The sequence below is a fragment of the Idiotropiscis lumnitzeri genome, chromosome 5 (genome assembly GCF_059441095.1).
Source record: "Idiotropiscis lumnitzeri isolate Australia: NSW breed Sydney's pygmy pipehorse chromosome 5, RoL_Ilum_1.0, whole genome shotgun sequence".
NCBI classification, from domain to species: Eukaryota; Metazoa; Chordata; class Actinopteri; order Syngnathiformes; family Syngnathidae; genus Idiotropiscis; species Idiotropiscis lumnitzeri.
In genome coordinates this window covers 18,334,589-18,353,287 of record NC_142395.1, presented here as the reverse complement: position 1 = coordinate 18,353,287, position 18,699 = coordinate 18,334,589, and the positions used below count along the sequence as shown (strand labels likewise).

The following is an 18,699-nucleotide window of genomic DNA, read 5'->3' as shown; positions in this document are numbered from 1 at the left end:
TCAACGGCTGTCTGCTTGGAATCACATCTATGTACAGTTGTTCTCAGTTTTATTTTCTATGTTCATGTCTCCGCAGTTCATGGCTCGTCTCTCTCTCTGGTCTCCAGCACCTCCTCCATGTACTCCACGGTGAGTATTCAAACCAGATTTTTAGTTGCATTACAGATTTAGGGGTGTAACGATTCACTCAAGTCCCGATTCGATTTCCAGTTCCCCATTTTGATTTGATTAGATTTTTTTTATTTTATTTTTTTTTCAATCACTGCCATGCTTGTCTCTGTGCGCTCGTGTGACCCTGCAGCCATCCACAAGCGTAATATGCATTGATGTTTGGTGCAAGTGTGTAAATGTTTAGCACGTTTTAAAAGAAACCAATTACTTTACACGATGCTGAGTTGCACTATTTCGATGAGACTACCTACAAATACTAAAGGAAATAAATGTTTTTTCTAATTAGGGAAATGCACTGTGCCAAAAAAAAACCTGAATAATCACCTCAATTGAGTTTTAATTTTGTTTTATTTATTCTGAATGCAAAACTTTTTGTTTTGGTGCTCTAGTAACATAATTTACACCTTCAAAATGTGGTCTGTAACTGAACCCGTCCACTGCAACTTTTAAAGATTAGGAGGATCATATTTTGTTTAGCACTGTAAATTAGTATATTCTAATGACCTAGGTAGGTTATTTTTTTATGAATGGCTTGTGGCAAATGGATCAGGTTGTGTTAGTTTGACTGCTGAGATGTCCAATTTCATAAACGTAACACTCGGTTCATGGTCGTGATCGATGTTCTCTTGCTGTTTGATGTCCACCACGGGTATATAAAAACCGTGTTTTGTTTTTTTATAAACGTCAATTCGCTGACAACTCTTGCCATAATCCACAGTAGACTCTACAATATGTTAGCGTACCACGACAAGACAATGTGCGGATGCAGCAGAGACATGCTAGAGCGTTGCGAATTTGATTCCTTTTTTTTTTTTTTTTGCATCAATGCATATTTTAAGTAGTTTTAATCGATTTTCAACCTTAACATCCTTATTACAGATTTCTCCCACCAGAGGTTACTGTCATTGCATTTTAACAGTTGCTCACAAGTCATGGCTGTCACTCCCAAAATGTTTTGCTCTCCCCATTTCAATTATTCATCGAGTGACTCAGTGTCAGCCAGTTGCGTGCAGTAAGCAGTTAGTGTTAAAACCAGACCAACGTGTTTTTGTCTTTTGTTTGTAAAAATGATGAAATAATGTGCGTGCGTGTATTTGTTATTCACTTAACCCGACCACAACACCCAAACTGCACACACTCGCCTGGGATGGCCTACATTTACACTATGGCCAATCAGAGTTGTAGCTCCGCCAGGTAGCCCCTCCCCCTCCTACTTCTCCGGACTGGTTTACTCACCTGGGCAGGTGTAGCACACATTTGAGTACTTTCCCTCGAGCCTGAGGTTCGGCGTTGAAATCAGCCTGGCGGCCTAATGATGACAACTTTCTCCCTCACAGGCACGGTCACATCTTTTCAACTAACGGTAGGGTTGAGAAGGTCATCTTTTGGGCTCTTGGTGGGAAGACGTTTGTTTGAGTGGATGAAATTGAGTCTGGGATGCTTGGAGGACGGTTTGTGTTTGACAAGCTTATCAAAACGTTGGTGTGTGAAAATCCTTGCCAGACAGGCTGTTGTGTTGCGTATGGAGGAGCAGCACATCATGTGTGCCTGATTGACAGCTCCGTTTGCGCGCTTGCGTGCGTGCGTGTGTGCTCGCACTGAACTTCACATGACCAGACTCTCTGGAATTTTAAAATGTCATTGTAGGTGGCTGTTGCCAGAAGGGGAAAAAAAATCATTACTCATAACAAATAAGGATTCATCTACAAACCTTCCCGATTTTCACGATATTTTTTCAAGTTACTGGACGTGTGGAAACAAACAAGCCAGATTTTCTGTATAAATTGTGAAGTCTAAAGAAAAATGTAAACGCTGGTTTTGAAATGTGCCCCAGGAAAATGCAACCAATAATTGCAAAATCTATATTTAGTTTTTGATAAAACGTCCTGATTTGACAGCCAAGATTATATTGGATAATATTTACCTAAACACGCAAGCGTGTTAGCTAACCGGTCACACAACTGAATATGACTTTAAAAGCAAGAGTTGTCTTCGTCAAATGTGCCAATTAACCTTGTCTTGTTTTTTTTTGTTTTTTTTGTGCTTTGGTTGAATTAAATCATGATGAAGCTTACAGGTAGTCTTTTCTTTTGGCATAAAGTTGTGAAGAATGTTAAACGCTATATCTTTTTGGAATCTAATTAGAGTTTATGAGGACGTACAGTAAATATGGGTGTCGCTTGTTTCTGTGTTTCGGTGCAGAGCAGCAGGGTGTGTTGTGTACGTGTGAGCCTCGACTGCAGTTAGTCATTCTTCCAAAGTCATATTGTTACGATGGGAACAATAGGGCACGCTCTCGTGTCGCGATATGTCAGCAAAACGCCTTCAGGACGAAAGCTCTGCTTTCCAGATATTGTACACCGCACAACCTTGACTTTGTAATGATGTCAACCTGAAAAAAAAACACAAGTTTCCATGTGATTTTGACTTGTTTTCAAGTAAAGAACATCCCATAATGAGTCTTTTTTTTTTGCCTCATTTCACAGAACGAGGAGAAGTCTCAGTCAGAGGTGAGCAAAGCTGTTTTTCCCTCTTTTTAATTATCCGTGGTTAATAGTTGGACATTTAGAGGACATTCTCACTGTTGTATCCTGTTACACAACTTCATGTCTACATTGAGAGTGACCACGTAACAAGCACTTCTGTTCCTGTCTGAACACCTGTGTAGACCACTTCATGCACATTGCTCCACGCTGGAGGTCCCTGTCATATATCACCACTGCAGTTTTTACACATGTGTGCAAATTGCAAGTGCTTTTATGTCTGTTTTGTTTTTTTATATTAGAGATTTTTTTTTTTTCCATGTTCACAGATACGCAAGTTACGGCGGGAGCTGGATGCCTCCCAGGAGAAAGTTTCCGCCCTAACAACACAGCTGAGTGCCAACGTGAGTGAACGTGTAAATGCACATTGTACCTCATGTTTCACCGTATGTCCCACACCACAAATATTTCCAATAATGCGATTGTGATCGAGATTTGGTCAGGCACGAATTTCCTTTTGCAAAAATAGTCGTGCTGTAGTTTGACTGCTAATGAGTGTTTTTTACGTTTTATTGTTGTGGAAAAGCAAAAGAGGTGGGCGTGTTCTTCAAACTGATGGCGTGTGTGTTGCCTGAATGTAATAATTATCTTTGACATGTTAAGATCCTAAAAAAAGTGAAGAAAAAAAAAGGACTTTTGAATGTACTCACTTTCACACAATAAAAACATCTGCATCCAAATACACTTTTTAAGTTGAGTAGTAGTCTAATTATAAAATGTATCTGGATCCAGTTGATCTTATTTCGTGCAACCACAAGACAAAGATAAGTTTGAGTAAATTCAACACGTTTTTTTTTTCAGTGTATGTTGCACAAGTCTCGCTATGCTTCACCGCTTATCTGCCGCCTGAGTCAGAGCACGTCGCCGCTTTAACTGGGGATGAAAGATATGCAGCAAAGGCAAAGGTCTTAGATTACAGCAAAGTTGTGTCCTAGCACACTGCTGTGTGACTGGCCCAGATGTGCCCTGAAGATTTACAAGTCCAAGTTATGTGTGTGTGGCGGTCGGGAAAAGCGGCGAGGTTACATCGGGTCGACTTATGTGTGAGCGTTAGCTGGAGGCGCCGTAATTCACGATAGAGTACATGGTCTTAAGAAACAGTCTTTGCTCAAATGTCCAAAAACAGATTACACATTTTCTGAACACGCCTCGATGCCCCAAAGCAAAGACTTTTAAGAACATCTTTGTTTCCAGCAGTCTCTTCTTGAATCAGATATCAGTCAGCACCCTAGTCAGGTCACACACACTTTTAGTCATCCTGCAGATACCAAAGGTTGTATTTCCGTGCCCAGGGCGAGTCTTGAGCCAAGCCCGAGGTTGAGATTTCTCACTTTTGGTATTTTCATAGAGTGGCACAATTTTAAATAGGCGTTTGCGCCGTTGTGAGCATGAAAGTGATCACAGCCAACTTGATTCAAAGCCAATCAAAGCAGCTCCTGTCATTCCATGTAAATTCAGTGCATGTGAGACGTGTGGTTTACAAATGCATCCAAACGGTTTTTATGTCAAACTCACATTATCATTTTCAACGAATTAATTTTATAATCGCTGTTTTAGATTTTATCCCACGGTCATACTGTTGGCATGAGATCACTTCTTGACTCCGTCCTCTCATCATTTTTCTCACACTCTTGAATATATATGGATTTTGTCCTTTTTGTTAATTCCTGTTTCACCAGGAAATTAATGTAAATGTAAAAAGTCAAATCAAAATAATATATCCAACTCGAAATCAAACGTAATGGGCTCTTTTTTGATCAATCCTCAACCAACCCTAGAAGAGATTTGACGGGAATCGGATAGGTCGAAGTTGTTTCCTTTATTATCCACACCACCTCACCACCCAATTCACATACCTAACGTGGACGTGCCAAAACCAGCTTTAACTTGTCACTGTCCTGCAGGCTCACCTGGTGGCGGCGTTTGAGCAGAGTTTGGGCAACATGACCATCAGGTTGAAGAGTCTCACCTTGACAGCTGAGCAAAAGGTGGGGAACGGTTTCATTTAACTCAGCAGAGTTGGGGTTTTAATCCACATTTTTCGTTTGATGCGACAGGACTCTGAGCTGAATGATCTGAGGAAGACGATCGAGCTGCTGAAAAAGCAGAACGCTGTCGCTCAGGCCGCCATCAATGGCGTCATAAACACCCCTGAGCTCGCGGCTAAAATGGACAGGACAAGTACGCACGGTCATCTGTTATATTCCCGTTCTAAAGATACAATAAGAGATTTGTCTTTGCATAGTGTGAACGCCACTTTGAATAGATATTGTTGCTCTCCTTCAGCTGGCAGTAATGGCAGCCTTCACCACCAGCAGCATCAACTACAACAACAGCACCAACCAGACCTGCGAATCAGGCGGCAACACTCCTCCGATAGTGTCAGCAGTGTGGCCAGTGCCACCAGCCATTCCAGCGTGGGCTCCAACATGGACGCCGAGGCTAAAAATAAGAAGAAAAACAAGAAGAATTGGGTAAGACGATTCAACATGTGAAGGACCCCGAGAATCGGATTTATACAAGCAGCCTAGCAGACATGTCATGTTTTGTTTTGTTTTATTCTTTTTGTCTTTGTGTGTCTTGGCCTTGCATGTTTGGCTTTCCTCTTCAGACATCTTTCACTGGGGAAAAGGTGACTCATCTAAGAACTATTTGATTTTTTTTTTTTGGTTTTTGGTCATTTGCAGGTCAAATCTCTTCTAAACATTTAGCTTATGTGACTTTTTTCAACATCATTTTATTCATAACTGCTTGTCTGTTTCATTCGAGCTGAGTAAGAAAACAACCTCTGTAGTTAGATCTGAAAAAAGTTTTGAAATATCTTAAAAGGGCAATTGATTGACATTAACATGTAGAAATGACATCAGTACTAAACCCCGCCCCCAAAAGTTGCTGTAGTGTTTTTTTTTTTTTTGTTTAGATTTTTGGGGATGAGATTTAACACAAATTAGCACACCACCTTTTGGAGCATGGCTAATTTTTTCCCGGTTGCAAATGCTTCTCGTGTAAGTTTCTTGGTCAACTATTCTTTAAGTAGTGATTATACAATGACAAATTTGTCATGAGTGAATAATTCTTTCATCTTGGTTATACTTGAAGACATTCTCATGCACCGGAGGCCAAGTCGGAGACGATGACGTATGCAACTTCTAAAATGTCCTTTTCTGTCATCACATCGTATGTGGTGTTAGCCGCCTGTGTGGTCAGAACCCGATCATGATGTTGTCGAACTGTAGGTGGACCTTTACGGTGCTTTGTGCTGGTGTTAAAAGACGAGAGCTTGTGTCACGTTTCCTGCTGTGATAATAAACAACCCCTCCACCCTTTATGTCTGTGTAGTAAGCTTACCTGAGACCTTGCTGGGGGCTCCACCATGCAGGTGCTCATGCATTGTGTGTTTATGTCAGATGCTGCATAGGAAGGTGTGTCAGAGTTCATGTTTAAAGACACCCCCCCGCGCCCTCCCCCCCATGTCCGCTTTTGACCCGACATGGCTTGAATGTTTGTCTCGCCATAACACATTAACACTCGCGCACCCTGTGCTGTTTTGTCTCTCTGTCTTCATTTGCTTCGCTTCATGCGGCAGGTCTATGAGGTAAGAGTAGTGCATCCTGATGACTAAAAGCAGCCGAACCCCCCTTTTTTAGGTTACTAACCCGTTTCCTTTTTTTCCCCCCCTTTGCCAACTGCTACTTCCCTCGAGCTTTTTTCCTCTCCTCAGCACTACCCTTTACTCACGCTCCTCTTGTAGGACTTGGAGCCCTTTTCAAGAAAACAAACAAAAAAAAAACACCCTGAGATACTTTACCGCTCTCAGAAATGTGATGTTATCTGTTTGGTGGGTTAGGAGTCCTTGAGAAGTGAAAAAAAATGCACGTGGCATGAGTAAAAAAATACTTTAGATACCAAAACAAGTGGGAAAAAGGTCTTAAGCTTAACTGTGTCACAGTACACAAAGAAATCTCCGCAGAGGCATACTAGAAATACAAACTTCTGGATGAATAGTCAAAAATTCATCAAAAATTGTGTACAAAAATGCGACTTTGTATTCAACTCCAAATGTTCTTACATTTTTAATGTCTGTTAATAAAATCATAAGGTGTCGCAGTTACTTTCAGGAAAGTAGCTCATGGTGATTGTTCTTTTTAAAGTCATTTAAAACTAAGTTTGACAAGTTGTGACTCTTCGAATATGTAGTTGAGTGAAGTGAATCAACAAATTACATTTGCAAGTGAGAGGAATGAGAGTATCCCAGGGTGATTTTTCACTTAACATAAACCTACTCAAAAGAAGATAGGAAACTAACCACCGCCATTTTTCAGTCAAATACCAAACAATGCCGTCCCTCTTAAAATTATTTTGAGAAAAACAGCATTCGTCAACACAGTCTCTGACTCACTGGCAATTTTTCACAGCCAATTTCCACTGCTTTTCCTGGCATGACCCTGCACCTCCTCCCCGCTCTTGTTTTTGGACTGTGTCCAGGCCTCCAACTGCATTTCTATCTCTCACTTTTTCTTTTGTTTTTCTTCTTTGTTTATTTTTTGTACCTGCAGTTGCGAAGCTCCTTCAAGCAGGCCTTCAGCAAGAAGAAATCTCCCAAATCGGCGTCATCCCACTCGGACATCGAGGAGATGACCGATTCTTCGCTGCCCTCTTCTCCTAAACTGCCTCACAACGGCACCACCGCTACCAACCACATGCTCAGGAACACACACTCCACCTCGCTGTATGAACACGTCTTTGTGTTATTTAAACCAAATCTAAAAATCAATTTTTAAAGGAAATGCAAATTTATTGTTTAATGAAGCTTCTCAGGTCTTGTGCCTCAAGTGTCTTTTTACTTTTTTTTAAAACACTCCCAGGTTGTCGGAGTGTTTGGACAGTGAGGCGGAGACGGTAATGCAGCTGCGGAGTGAGCTCAGGGAGAAGGAGATGAAACTGACAGATATCCGCTTGGAGGCGCTCAGCTCCGCCCATCAGCTCGACCAGCTACGAGAGGCCATGAACCGCATGCAGGTTCGAGGGCGCAGACACGCACAAATCACTCATCGCCACACATCCGTGTCCAAGTTCAACGTGCCTATTCGTGCGTGTTTACAGCTGGAGATTGAGAAGCTGAAGGCGGAGAATGATCGCTTGAAGCTGGAGAATCAAGGCAGCAGGACGGGTTCGCAAGCCTCCATCTCTTCATCTCCTCCCCCACACACACACAGCCAACAGACCTCGGGACCCAATGTGGGGATCTCACAGCACAGTCTGAACCTGGCCACCAGTGAATCCACCAGTTTGGGTAAGATATGTTTGTTATCGTGGAACCTGGTGTTTTTTTTTTTTTTTTTAAATGCTCTTACCTGGCTTTCGTTGAGTATGTTTGTCTGTCCGATATGTTGTATGTATTTTCACATTCGTTCATCACCTGTAGAGCAACTGGCACTAATTTCCATTTCACTTTTTGTTTGGATGATTCATGATTTTCATGTTTATTTGTCAAAATCAAATGCAATATCACAATGAACTTGAACCCCAAAGCGAATCCTCTCTCAACAAAACAAAATGGCTGCCACGATAATTGCCGATGTTCACTCACCAGAATACGCCCATTGGCGCTTCTGCTCTCTTTTATATTCTGTGAGTCAGTGTGCATTTTCTTCACCCTCAGTTATGGTCTGAATTAGATTTTGCCTTATTTTGGGGCTGGGAAAACCCCCCTCTCCCTTCGACCAATTAAACAGTAGAAAGAAAATGGATGGATGGATTCGACCGTCCTGGCCTTTGAGTGATATATCACTTTAACGCCAGATTAAGTGGAATAATCTCACAAGATTCTGTACAAGAAAGACACGGTTGATTGAACACTCTAGGGAGGCTTGCGATAAAAGTGGGAGATCAGAATCTTAATTGAGCCGCTGCTCTGTTCTTGTCAGACATGCTGCTGGATGACACAGGTGGAGAAGGGGGTATGAGGAAGGAGGGTCGCCTCGTAAAGATCGTCGTCAGCCTTGACGAGGACGGTTTGTGGGGGAAGGTAAGACATTGATGGAACGTGAACCAGTTCAGATTGTTTATACGCTAACAGAGGAGCTGCTGTTGGCCTTTTGGTTTTTAAATCAACACGGCTGTTTCTCTTGGTAGGAGGCTCGCTGTCCTAGCTTTCTGATAGGATGCATCGGTGTCAGCGGTAAGACCAAATGGGATGTGCTGGATGGAGTGGTCCGGCGCCTTTTCAAAGTAAGCAACAACGGCAAAAGTAATGGCTGATAATATGATTAGATATGGTGATAGAATTTGCTCTACTTACTCTCCTCTGGCTACTAGGAGTATATCACCCATGTGGACCCGATAAGCCAGCTGGGTCTAAACTCAGACAGCGTGGAGCGATACAACATTGGAGATATCCACAGGCCCCGGAGCACGAGCGCCGCCCACACCCCCGAGCTGCTGCCTTGCGGCTACCTGGTGGGCGACAGCAACACCATCAACATCCAGCTCAAAGGTATCAAAATGCGGTCCCAAAAAAACAATCTGGAAATCATGTGTCCTTACTGTGAAAATTCAAGTGCCCAAATAGGATTTTTTTTTTTTTTCTAATTTCCTGATTTTGACTGTTCAATCATTTAGATTTCAATTGACACTTGTCCGGTATGGCTGACCAGTGGCGGAACATAGTCAACATAACCTTCTTGCGCCATCCTAAAATGCACAAGAGTAACTCCACAAGTGCCTCCACGGGTAGTGATGGAAGTAAAAATTAATATATTAATGATGAAAAATTGTCAACATCAAAATCCATTTAGCTGGCTCCCTCCACATTGCTGGTTGGCGTCTATAAACTTCAGTTAAGAGTTGCAGCGGGTGTTTTTTAATGCATTTATTAAGGTTTTCTGCACCAATGATGCAATAACGTAGATCTAAATCGTGCCACTTTGTGTCCATCTCTGCAGGTGTGAGCAGTGACAGCGTGGACTCGCTGGTGTTTGACACCCTTATCCCAAAGCCGATGCTACAACGCTACGTTTCCCTGCTGAGGGAGCACCGGAGGGTCATCCTGTCGGGGCCCAGCGGCACAGGAAAGACATATCTGGCCAATCAGCTTTCTCAACACTTGCTGCTTCTAGAGGGCCGACCGCTAACTCCTCACGCTGTCGTCACGTTCAATGTGGACCACAAATCCAGCAAGGTGAACACACAAACATCGAACATGTATTTCACTTATTCATCATGCAACCGTACCATCGGCGTTTTAAAATGTAAATTACATATCTGAAATGCTGGCCCTGTAGGAGCTTCGGCAGTATCTGTCAGGATTAGCCGAGCAGTGCAGCAGGGTGGTGGGTGAGGAGAGCCCTCTAGTGGTCATCCTGGACAATTTGCACCATGTCAGCTCCCTCAGCGAGATCTTCAACGGCGTCTTCAATAGCAGCCACGAGCACAGGTTGGTAACACGCCGTACCCCTCCCTCAGCTTCGCCAGTGCCTTAAATATGCTAGCACAAGAATAACTTGATATCATCATGCCATGAAGATGACGCGCTTTATGTCTCCCTTCAGCCCGTATATCATCGGCACCATGAGTCAAGCGACGTCATCTGCGCCCAACTTGCAGCTTCACCACAACTTCAGGTGAATGTTAACTTCTGGCTGCCATGAAAATAATTCATCTGCAGGACGTGGAAATTGACTTAATCGGCGTGTCTTATCATCAGGTGGGTGTTGTGCGCCAACCACACGGAGCCAGTCAAAGGCTTCCTGGGACGCTTCCTGAGGAGGAAACTGATTGAGATGGAAATTGGCAGTCGAACGCGCAATATGGAGCTGGTGAAGATTATCGATTGGATCCCGAGGGTGTGGCACCATCTCAATCGTTTCCTGGAGACGCACAGCTCCTCAGACGTGACCATAGGTGAGAGCTGGACTCATTTGTCAGCAAGAGAAGTTGAGAGGCGACCCGATGCTTATGGCGGCATGTCGGTGTGTGACAGGTCCTCGTCTCTTCCTGTCGTGTCCGATTGATGTGGAGGGATCCAGGGTTTGGTTCACTGATCTCTGGAATTACTCCATCATTCCTTACATGCTGGAGGCTGTTCGAGAGGGTCTGCAGGTAACATGCATGCATATTTATTATTAAATTAAAATTACCACGCCATGCATGAAATAGTACAAATAATTGGTAGCAATTGGTTGAAATAGTTTGAAATTTTTCCTTATTTTTTTGTTTTTATTTTGTTTAGATTTTAGTGTTTTAAAATTTGATTATTGTTAAATTGTTTTTAGCGCAAGCTTGTTAGTTTGTTGGGGTTTTTTTTTTTTTTCAAAAATGCATAGTTTTAGTTTATTAGTGTTATTATTCGTTTTAGTTTTTTTTCTATATTGAGTATTCGTTGCGTGCAAGAATGAAAAAAAAATGAGTTTTAACAATTTTTGAACAAATGATGTACATTAGTACTGAAATTAATGCATTTAAAATCAATCTTGAAAGCTTATGTAAGCTATTGAGTGTGTTTTTGCTGTAATTTTGTTTTAGTTTTGTAAACGTAAGATGTAATTTCAGTTAGTCTTATTTTTTTTCCTAGGTATTTTCATTTTAATTTATTGTTGATGAAAATATTTTGAGGGCGTCACAGTACAGAGATGCAGGGTTCGATTCCGGCTCCAGCCTTCCTGTGTGGAGCTTGCATGTTCTCCCCATGCCTGTGTGGGTTTTCTCTGGGTACTCTGGTTTCCTCCACATTCCAAAAACATGCATGTCAGGTTAATTGAACACTCTAAATTGTCTCAAGATATGAGTGTGAGCATGGTTGTCCGTCTTTGTGTGCCCTGCAATTGTCTGGCAACCAGTCAGGGGTGTACCCCACCTACTGCCCGAAGATACCTGGGATAGGCTCCAGCACCCCGGCACCCCATATGAGGAGAAGCTACTTAGATAATGGATGGGTGAAAATATTGGTCAATTTCAGTTTTACTTCTGTCGACCATTGAGTACTGGCACTGATTCCAAGGTACCAATTGTCCAAACCAACTTCATCAGAGAAACAAAAAACAAAACAAAAATAATGTGAATGACTTGTTTCTATCATCATGAAGATGAATCCAAAACTTTCCTTTTGGTTGTCAATGTAATGCTGCTTTGTGCTCTTCCTCTCTCCAGTTGTACGGCCGGAGGGCTGTGTGGGAGGACCCCGCCGCCTGGGTGATTGACACCTACCCGTGGTCGGCTACGCCTGCTCCAGCTGATTGGCCCCCGTTGCTGCAGCTGCGCCCAGAGGACGTCGGATTCGATGGCTATTCGGCCCTAAGAGAAGGTGTCAGGAAAGAGCCGCCTCAGAGCGACAGTGACGCAGACCCACTGGTGAGTAAGGTTGCAAACTTCCAGGAAGTTTCGACGTTGGAAACTTCACGTGGGATTTCATGCAGGAAGTCAATCATGAATTTTCAAAATTGAGGACTAGCGCATGTCCAACTGTGATGTTTGAGTACGTTATACAGAACTTGCTGTTTTCTAACAAGATTAGAGTGCATTCTAGGTTCATTCTGATTTCTCAACCGAAATGCCTAACATATTGCTAATGTATTTGCAAATATATAGTACCTAATGTCTGAAAAAAACACAAGTGTTTTTATAGACTGTACAACTCAGTGATAGCAACTTTGGACATGTTCTATTAGATGAACATGCTGATGCGGCTGAAGGAGGCAGCGACCTCGTCAAGTCCTCAGAGCTACGACAGCGACTCCAACAGCAACAGTCACCAGGACGACATCCTTGACTCGTCATTGGAGTCCACCTTGTGACGCAGTCGCGACCTCGTGATCTGTCTTCAAGATGATCTTCACCTACAGACTGCTCTCACTGTGAGAACTTTGTTTTATCACGCCAGAAAATCCAGCCACCTTAATTTGGGTGCAGGCAACCCAAATATTTATAAAGGTGTTTCAGAGGACAAAAGGCAACTCTCGTTTTTGCTGCACTGTTGTTTTATTTTTGTTTTTCACCACTGTGGCCCGTGGCTCCTCTGTGAAGGAGCTTTTGACATCAACGTCGGACAGAACAAAAGCACACAGCCTGACAATGTTCGAGGCATCATCGCGATCAACACCAGCCATCAGTTCATTGAATCTCTGTGCACCACGTTACATCATCAGGCAGCAGTACACTAAATTGGCCTGCAGGTGGCGACAAATGCTCCTCTTCCGAAAAGTTTACTGGCCAGCGTTGCAGCTGCACAACACTTGACACAACAACGCCACTAAATTCCGTTTTTTCATTCAGTGATTATTTTTATGTGCATGATGATGATGATGATGTAGCAAAGAAGCCAGCAAACACCGTAGCAAAAACAAAATATTAAGAAGAATTAAACCTGGGGGAATAAATATATATAAGGTAATGAGATTAAACATTAAAACCGAGTAAAATAGGCCTAATGTCCAAATCATTGGACAGAATTTTGCATTAATTCCATGTTAACTGTAAAATCCTTTTGCATGTTCTGTTTAGTTCCACTTTTACCTCCACACAAGTTCTTGCTCTGGTCACCATAATATCTACATGGTCACTCGAAGCACATAGATCTCTTGGTGCTCTTCAAACAAAAGGAAAACAAAATGCCTTACTTTGTTTTGTTGTCAACAAATGTTTCAAAGGCTGTAAACATCGAGGGCTATGAGTCGACTTTTTTTTCCCCCAAAGTTTTGGAGGAGAAGTCTCGACAATTCATCAACATCAATACTGAGTGAATGAAGAGACGGAGTGAATGGGTAGTAAAGTTGGATTTGCATACTTGGCCCGCTGATGAAAAGCTGGTGGAAGTACGAAAAGACCACTAAAGTACATTTTAGAATATGCTTGCTGTTCTTAATGTGGAGTGCTTGGGTTTGCTATTTTTATACCTCATCCCATCCTGTTTGATCACATACAGTTTTGATTATAATCAGACATATAGGGCAGTGTGGACGCAAGTGTATATGCTGCTTTGTTTATATGTATTGATATATCTGATTGGAGCATAAATATGTGGGGTTTAAAGATTATGTAAGAGGCTAGCGTACATTCTTTTGAAACCTCACAGCTGCCTTTTATGGTTGTTTAGACAAGCAGTTAAAAAGAAAAAAAAGTCATGTAGCCCAGCACAGCGTCAATCCAATGTCTTTGTTTTTTGTCACCAATTCTATGCAACATTCATCTGGATCTTGAGTGGAAGCCAAAAGCTGAATGTGCACTGCTGACTGCTGAGAGTGGCGTGCAGCATGGAGGCACGTCACCTTTGGGGCCCATTTGCTGAGTGTGTGTTTGTCTGGGTCCTAGTAAGCACAAAAAGAGACTTGAGAGGTGTTGATGTTGTTCCAGCATTGAACTATTATTGTCAGATGTTTTTTTTGTTTTTTTTTACTTACAAGCTCAATGAATGTTTAGCCTTCTTTACAATGTAACATACTGTTAACTTTGTAAATAGTTAATGATATTTCAGCATTTTGGACTACACTTTTCTAGCTGATTTGTTACAGTATTTGAAAAGGAGTATTTTGTGTACAGTCTCTTTACATCTGAGCACTGTGGTGCTTTTTGTCATTGCTGAGATTCTGATATCACTGTCTTAGTCTTAAGTTATTGTGGTTCAATAAAAAAAACGATTATTTATGATTGGATTTGATATCACCTGTTTTTTTACAACACACCAGAATGTATATTGTGAACATGTTTATTTGGTATTTGTACAAAAAGTCAAATGAACATATATACACCACATAATACAACATACGTATTAAACAAATTCATATAAATTATTAATGAAATAGCTACTTTTTTTTTCAATAAACAACTCTATTCAAGGAGAAGGTAAAATAAACTCAACTGGCATAAAATTCCATACAAAAATTGTACAAAACACTGTACATTTGAACGAAGCTGTGCAAAAACAGCAAATGGTAGCTCAGAAGCAGATCGTGTCCAGTGCGCATGCGCTTGCGTTGAACTTTTTTTTTTTTTTTAACTGAATGGCGTCTGTGAAGTCGTGAGTCTGGACGGTATCTTCTTCCAAATGTTTCCTGAAAAATAAAGTCTTGCGAGCGTGAAGCACTACGACACGGTGATCTCCTCTTCGTCTGACTCTGAGAAGTCCGAATGCTTGCTAGAGAGCGACGGCGACGAGACGCCGCAGGAGCCCGTCGTCTGCCTGCCGAAAGTCTCCTCCTCGTCTTCTTCGTCGTCTTCGGACTTCTTGACCACGTCGCTGAGGTCCGGGTGCGGGTTGGCCTTGGTGGGCAGCGTCTGTTCGCGGCAGCCGCCGGACGAGAGCAACTCGCGCTCCTTCGAGTTCCTCCACTTCATCCGCCTATTCTGGAACCAAATCTTCACCTGCAGACCAAGACGTAAGGTGAGTTTAACGCTTGTAGCAAGATATTTGTTGCTAAAAAAAAAAAAAGAAATCATGAAGCTGGCGTGCGCGATGACGTCATTCCGTAACTACGGAAACACGTGATTCTCAAAATGTGGTATCAATTAATCAGTGCAGTTCGATTGTATTAAATAAATGCGTTCAATATATATGCAATTTATCTATAAATAATAATTAAACTTATATGTGCTATCCGTGCAATTTAATTGAATCATTGCAGAGAGCTTTTAAAGAATGTTGTTAAAAGTTGACTTGAAAATGTGCAGACTTGTAAATTATACATGCATAGTTTTGAGCAAATCATAGCTTATATTTAACAAGACATCAATTGACTGATGTGAGCAACAAAATAATTGTAAACATTTTCATTGATATTATCCTATTTTTTATCACGTTTTATTTGCAAATTCAAAACAAAAGTTTGCTTTATTCATATTTAACTATATTCATTTGTTTTTAACTGCGCTTAGTGAACTATTTAAACACTTCAAGTGAATTTTGCAGCTCACAATGCAGTTTTGCAAATATAAACACTGGCCGTGTTTGTGTTTTGAGAGTGTGTTTTAGCATTGAAATTACTTTTCAAAAGTTCCCCAACTAATTTTAAAAGTAGCTAAATTTGTTGTTCTGTGTTTTTTGGAGGGATTGGCCAAATGTTGTTATATCCTGAAATGTTGGTAGCAACAGAAATGCAAAGGTGATATAAGGAGCGACATAACTCAAAAGTGTCAGTCAATCACAAACAGTAAGGTCATGATTCGAGTAAATATTTTAATAAAAAGTCCTTGAATATAAAACAATCAAATAAAAAAAGAAGAAGTAAAACCTATAGCCTAACATTACTATCTCCAATTTAGTTTTATATTTAGATGTTTTTACCTGTGAATCTTTCAGGCCGAGTTTGGAGGCCAGCTTCTTTCTGTCCGGCTTGCTAATGTACTTCTGTTTTTGGAACATCTTCTCCAAAGCTTTACGCTGCACGTCGGAGAAAACGGCCCTCCGGAGCATTCCTCTGCGGGGCTTCCCTCGTGCAGCCAGCGGCCACGAGAAGGTTCCCGGGATTGGCACGGAGGAAGAAGCTGTGGGAAGACCATCCAAAAAAACAACTGGTAAATACCAAACCAACTAATTTAATTACATATCCGTGTGTTGTTGTCATTGAGGGTGTTGGCACTGGGTCTTGGATTTTTGGAGTGAAATGGCACGAGGTGACTAATTAGCACATTGGAAGCATTGGTATGTTAAAGAGGCAGCGTATCCTTGAAGGAGGCCTGCGTGGGCGGATAGAGGAGTTAATAAAGCGTGAACGGTAATTGTGTAGTAATGAACTAACACAGAAAAGACTCTGGACAGGCGGCGAAGGCCATATATTATGGCCACAATGGGAGATTTACACTTTCAAACTAAACACAACTCGCATACCAGAATATTGATGCCCAAAAAGAGGGGGGGTGCTTTTTTTTTTTCCTTCTTCTTCTTCTTGGTGCCCTCAAATCATTTTCATTAAATGAACACGAAAAGCTATTGAGGACGCTGAGTTTCTTTGTTGGCCCATTCAGCCGAACCCATAAAAGGGACTCGGTCGCCATTATGATTAGTCTGAATGAAAGACTTTTATAGACTTTTCTAAGAGATTATTCTTCATCTCACCTCGCCATTGGCTGGTTGGAGAGGGAAATGAGAGAGTGCGGAGTTTTGTAAGCAAAAACATCCTCAGCAGGGACTTTTTAAAGCAATTTTGAAAACAAGAAGCACCTAGATGACATGTTGGCTCTGATTGGACCCTCACCGCACTTGACGCTTTTTGTCACATGTGTCAAATTTAAGGCCAGGGGGCACATTCGGCCCCCAATGTCCTTATATGGGTATGTGTAATGTAAGCAAGGCATGTTTTCACTGTTTCTCGCTAAATGTCAAATTGATGTTTAACATTCAAAGAGAGCGGCCATTTGTCCACTTGCTGTCGACTAAAAATGACATCACAGTATATCAGCATTTGATCAAACCTAGAAAACAGGTGAGCTGTGATTTGTCGTTACCTGATCCCTTAGTCAGTATGATGTCATTTTCAGTCAACAGCAAATCAAGCGGCAAAATGGCCACCTCCTGAGATATATAAAATGGATTTTGCTGCAAATTTATTATTTAGAATACTGTGTTTAGCACGTAGAAGATAATGTGTAGAATTTTTTTTTATTTAAATGTGAAGAGATTTAACAAAGCATTTTTGCCAAGTACAACCCAACCGCTTTTTAAAGATAAATTATCCAACTATGTAAAAAAAAAAAAAAAAAAAAAAACTCTTTCTTGATTTAGAATTTCAAAACTAGTCATCTGTCGATTTGTCCGGAAATTTAAATAGCTTCACAATGTTGAAACCATAACTACAACGTGACCCTGGACAAAAATGACATTGACACCCCTGCTCTTTGTGGTCATGTAAGAATATAGAAATCTCTCAATGGTGCCTAATGGGGAAATTAGTGCATGACTGGTAAAAGTCACTCTCCGGGGTGGGTGGTTTACCCCAGTGGGGGCTGACCAAATTGGTCACGGTGCCGAAAAAAAACTTTTGTTGGCAGCTACTGCGGCCCGGTGGCCCCCCGGGCTGTGTGGGAAAAAAATACCCCTAAAAAAAACTGCCTCTCAATGGGTAGCTAGGGGGCTGTAACTGGCCACCCCGCCTCTAATTTAGAGCGTGACGATTAGGGATAATTGGTTAATTAGGAGGTGGGTGGGTCTGGGCCAGAGGCCATTCGAGAAGCACGCATTTTTTTCATACTCTCAGTGTTTCTATTCTGGGGAGAAGGTGATGGGTGAAATTATACCTGCGTGTAAGTAAGGCGTCCTGAACATGGGTTGAAATGCTCCATCAAAGCAGGGGACGTGGAAGCTCTTTGAGTGCATGCTGTGGACTGTCGGCGGGGAGGATGCTGTGGAGGGACGTGACACAAGTTAGAAAGAGGTGTGCACGTGACGTGCTGTGACGTGGGGAGAACTTACGTGTCTTTGGCGACGGCGCAAGGATGGCGCTCACTCCAAACTTGAGGAAAGTGGCGTCCTTGTTGCTTGACGTCTTGGGCGAGCACGACTCGCGCGTGACGGCGCTGGTGGGCGAGCTTCGATCCACGCGCGCGTCCGCGAACGATATGGTGGTGGCGGCGGTTGGCGGCGTCCGGTTTAGGAAGGCGGCGGGTCGGCTTATCCGCAGTAGGTCCTCTACTAGGAAGCTAGAGTGGGTCGGTAAAGCGGCGGGCAAGCTGTGGTGAAGTGGGAGAGCGGCGGCCGCTGGCCGGTAGAGGCCCGGGTAGAGGGCGGGGGGCGCGATGACGCTTGGGATCATCATGGTCCCGACTCGTGCCTGAGGAGTACTCCGCGTGTCTTAGCGAGGGGAAATTGTCGTCGAGTGTCTGCAAAGTCCTCTGTGGTCTCCTCGCTGTGGGCGCTGGAGCTTTATAGCAGCAGACCCCCCTCCACCACCCCCTCGACGCCCACCCCTCTCGGGCCTGACAGGCTCAACAATGGAGCCAAACAAAGTTCTCCTCACGGGCCGCTTTCATAGCCCCTTCTCGTGCATTGCCATTGGCCGGG

General features: G+C 42.5%; 3 protein-coding genes across 12 annotated transcripts in view; 2 read left to right on the top strand and 1 right to left on the bottom strand.

Moving 5' to 3' along the window:
- The window catches only part of nav2a (neuron navigator 2a), a 143,329-nt gene extending 128,975 nt beyond the window's left edge, over window positions 1-14,354 (top strand). For all 8 annotated transcript variants that reach the window (XM_088297331.1, XM_088297333.1, XM_088297328.1 and 5 more), the window contains 19 exons: window positions 77-129; window positions 2,658-2,681; window positions 2,984-3,058; window positions 4,619-4,702; window positions 4,772-4,895; window positions 5,001-5,188; window positions 7,271-7,443; window positions 7,580-7,733; window positions 7,818-8,007; window positions 8,642-8,742; window positions 8,850-8,945; window positions 9,033-9,210; window positions 9,659-9,894; window positions 9,998-10,149; window positions 10,265-10,336; window positions 10,420-10,616; window positions 10,696-10,814; window positions 11,862-12,062; window positions 12,380-14,354. In XM_088297331.1, the coding sequence (XP_088153457.1) occupies window positions 77-129; window positions 2,658-2,681; window positions 2,984-3,058; window positions 4,619-4,702; window positions 4,772-4,895; window positions 5,001-5,188; window positions 7,271-7,443; window positions 7,580-7,733; window positions 7,818-8,007; window positions 8,642-8,742; window positions 8,850-8,945; window positions 9,033-9,210; window positions 9,659-9,894; window positions 9,998-10,149; window positions 10,265-10,336; window positions 10,420-10,616; window positions 10,696-10,814; window positions 11,862-12,062; window positions 12,380-12,505 (2,543 nt within the window). In that variant the 3' untranslated portion in view covers window positions 12,506-14,354. The remainder of the gene's footprint in view (window positions 1-76; window positions 130-2,657; window positions 2,682-2,983; window positions 3,059-4,618; window positions 4,703-4,771; window positions 4,896-5,000; window positions 5,189-7,270; window positions 7,444-7,579; window positions 7,734-7,817; window positions 8,008-8,641; window positions 8,743-8,849; window positions 8,946-9,032; window positions 9,211-9,658; window positions 9,895-9,997; window positions 10,150-10,264; window positions 10,337-10,419; window positions 10,617-10,695; window positions 10,815-11,861; window positions 12,063-12,379) is intronic.
- Window positions 14,355-14,429: 75 nt separating this feature from the next.
- dbx1a (developing brain homeobox 1a) lies at window positions 14,430-18,518 on the bottom strand. Its single transcript, XM_088297335.1, has 4 exons — window positions 18,112-18,518; window positions 17,937-18,041; window positions 15,988-16,187; window positions 14,430-15,068 (listed from the first exon to the last, which is right to left on the bottom strand). Exons 1-4 carry the CDS (start codon window positions 18,452-18,454, stop codon window positions 14,790-14,792), a joined length of 927 nt encoding a protein of 308 aa, XP_088153461.1. The 5' UTR covers window positions 18,455-18,518; the 3' UTR covers window positions 14,430-14,789.
- Window positions 14,692-18,699, top strand: part of htatip2 (HIV-1 Tat interactive protein 2) — a 36,481-nt gene continuing 32,473 nt past the window's right edge. For 2 of the 3 annotated variants that reach the window (XM_088297339.1, XM_088297338.1), the window contains exons 1-2: window positions 14,692-15,087; window positions 16,077-16,217. The gene's annotated coding sequence lies outside the window, so the exon portion shown is untranslated. The remainder of the gene's footprint in view (window positions 15,088-16,076; window positions 16,218-18,699) is intronic. The other variant, XM_088297340.1, reaches the window with a different exon arrangement.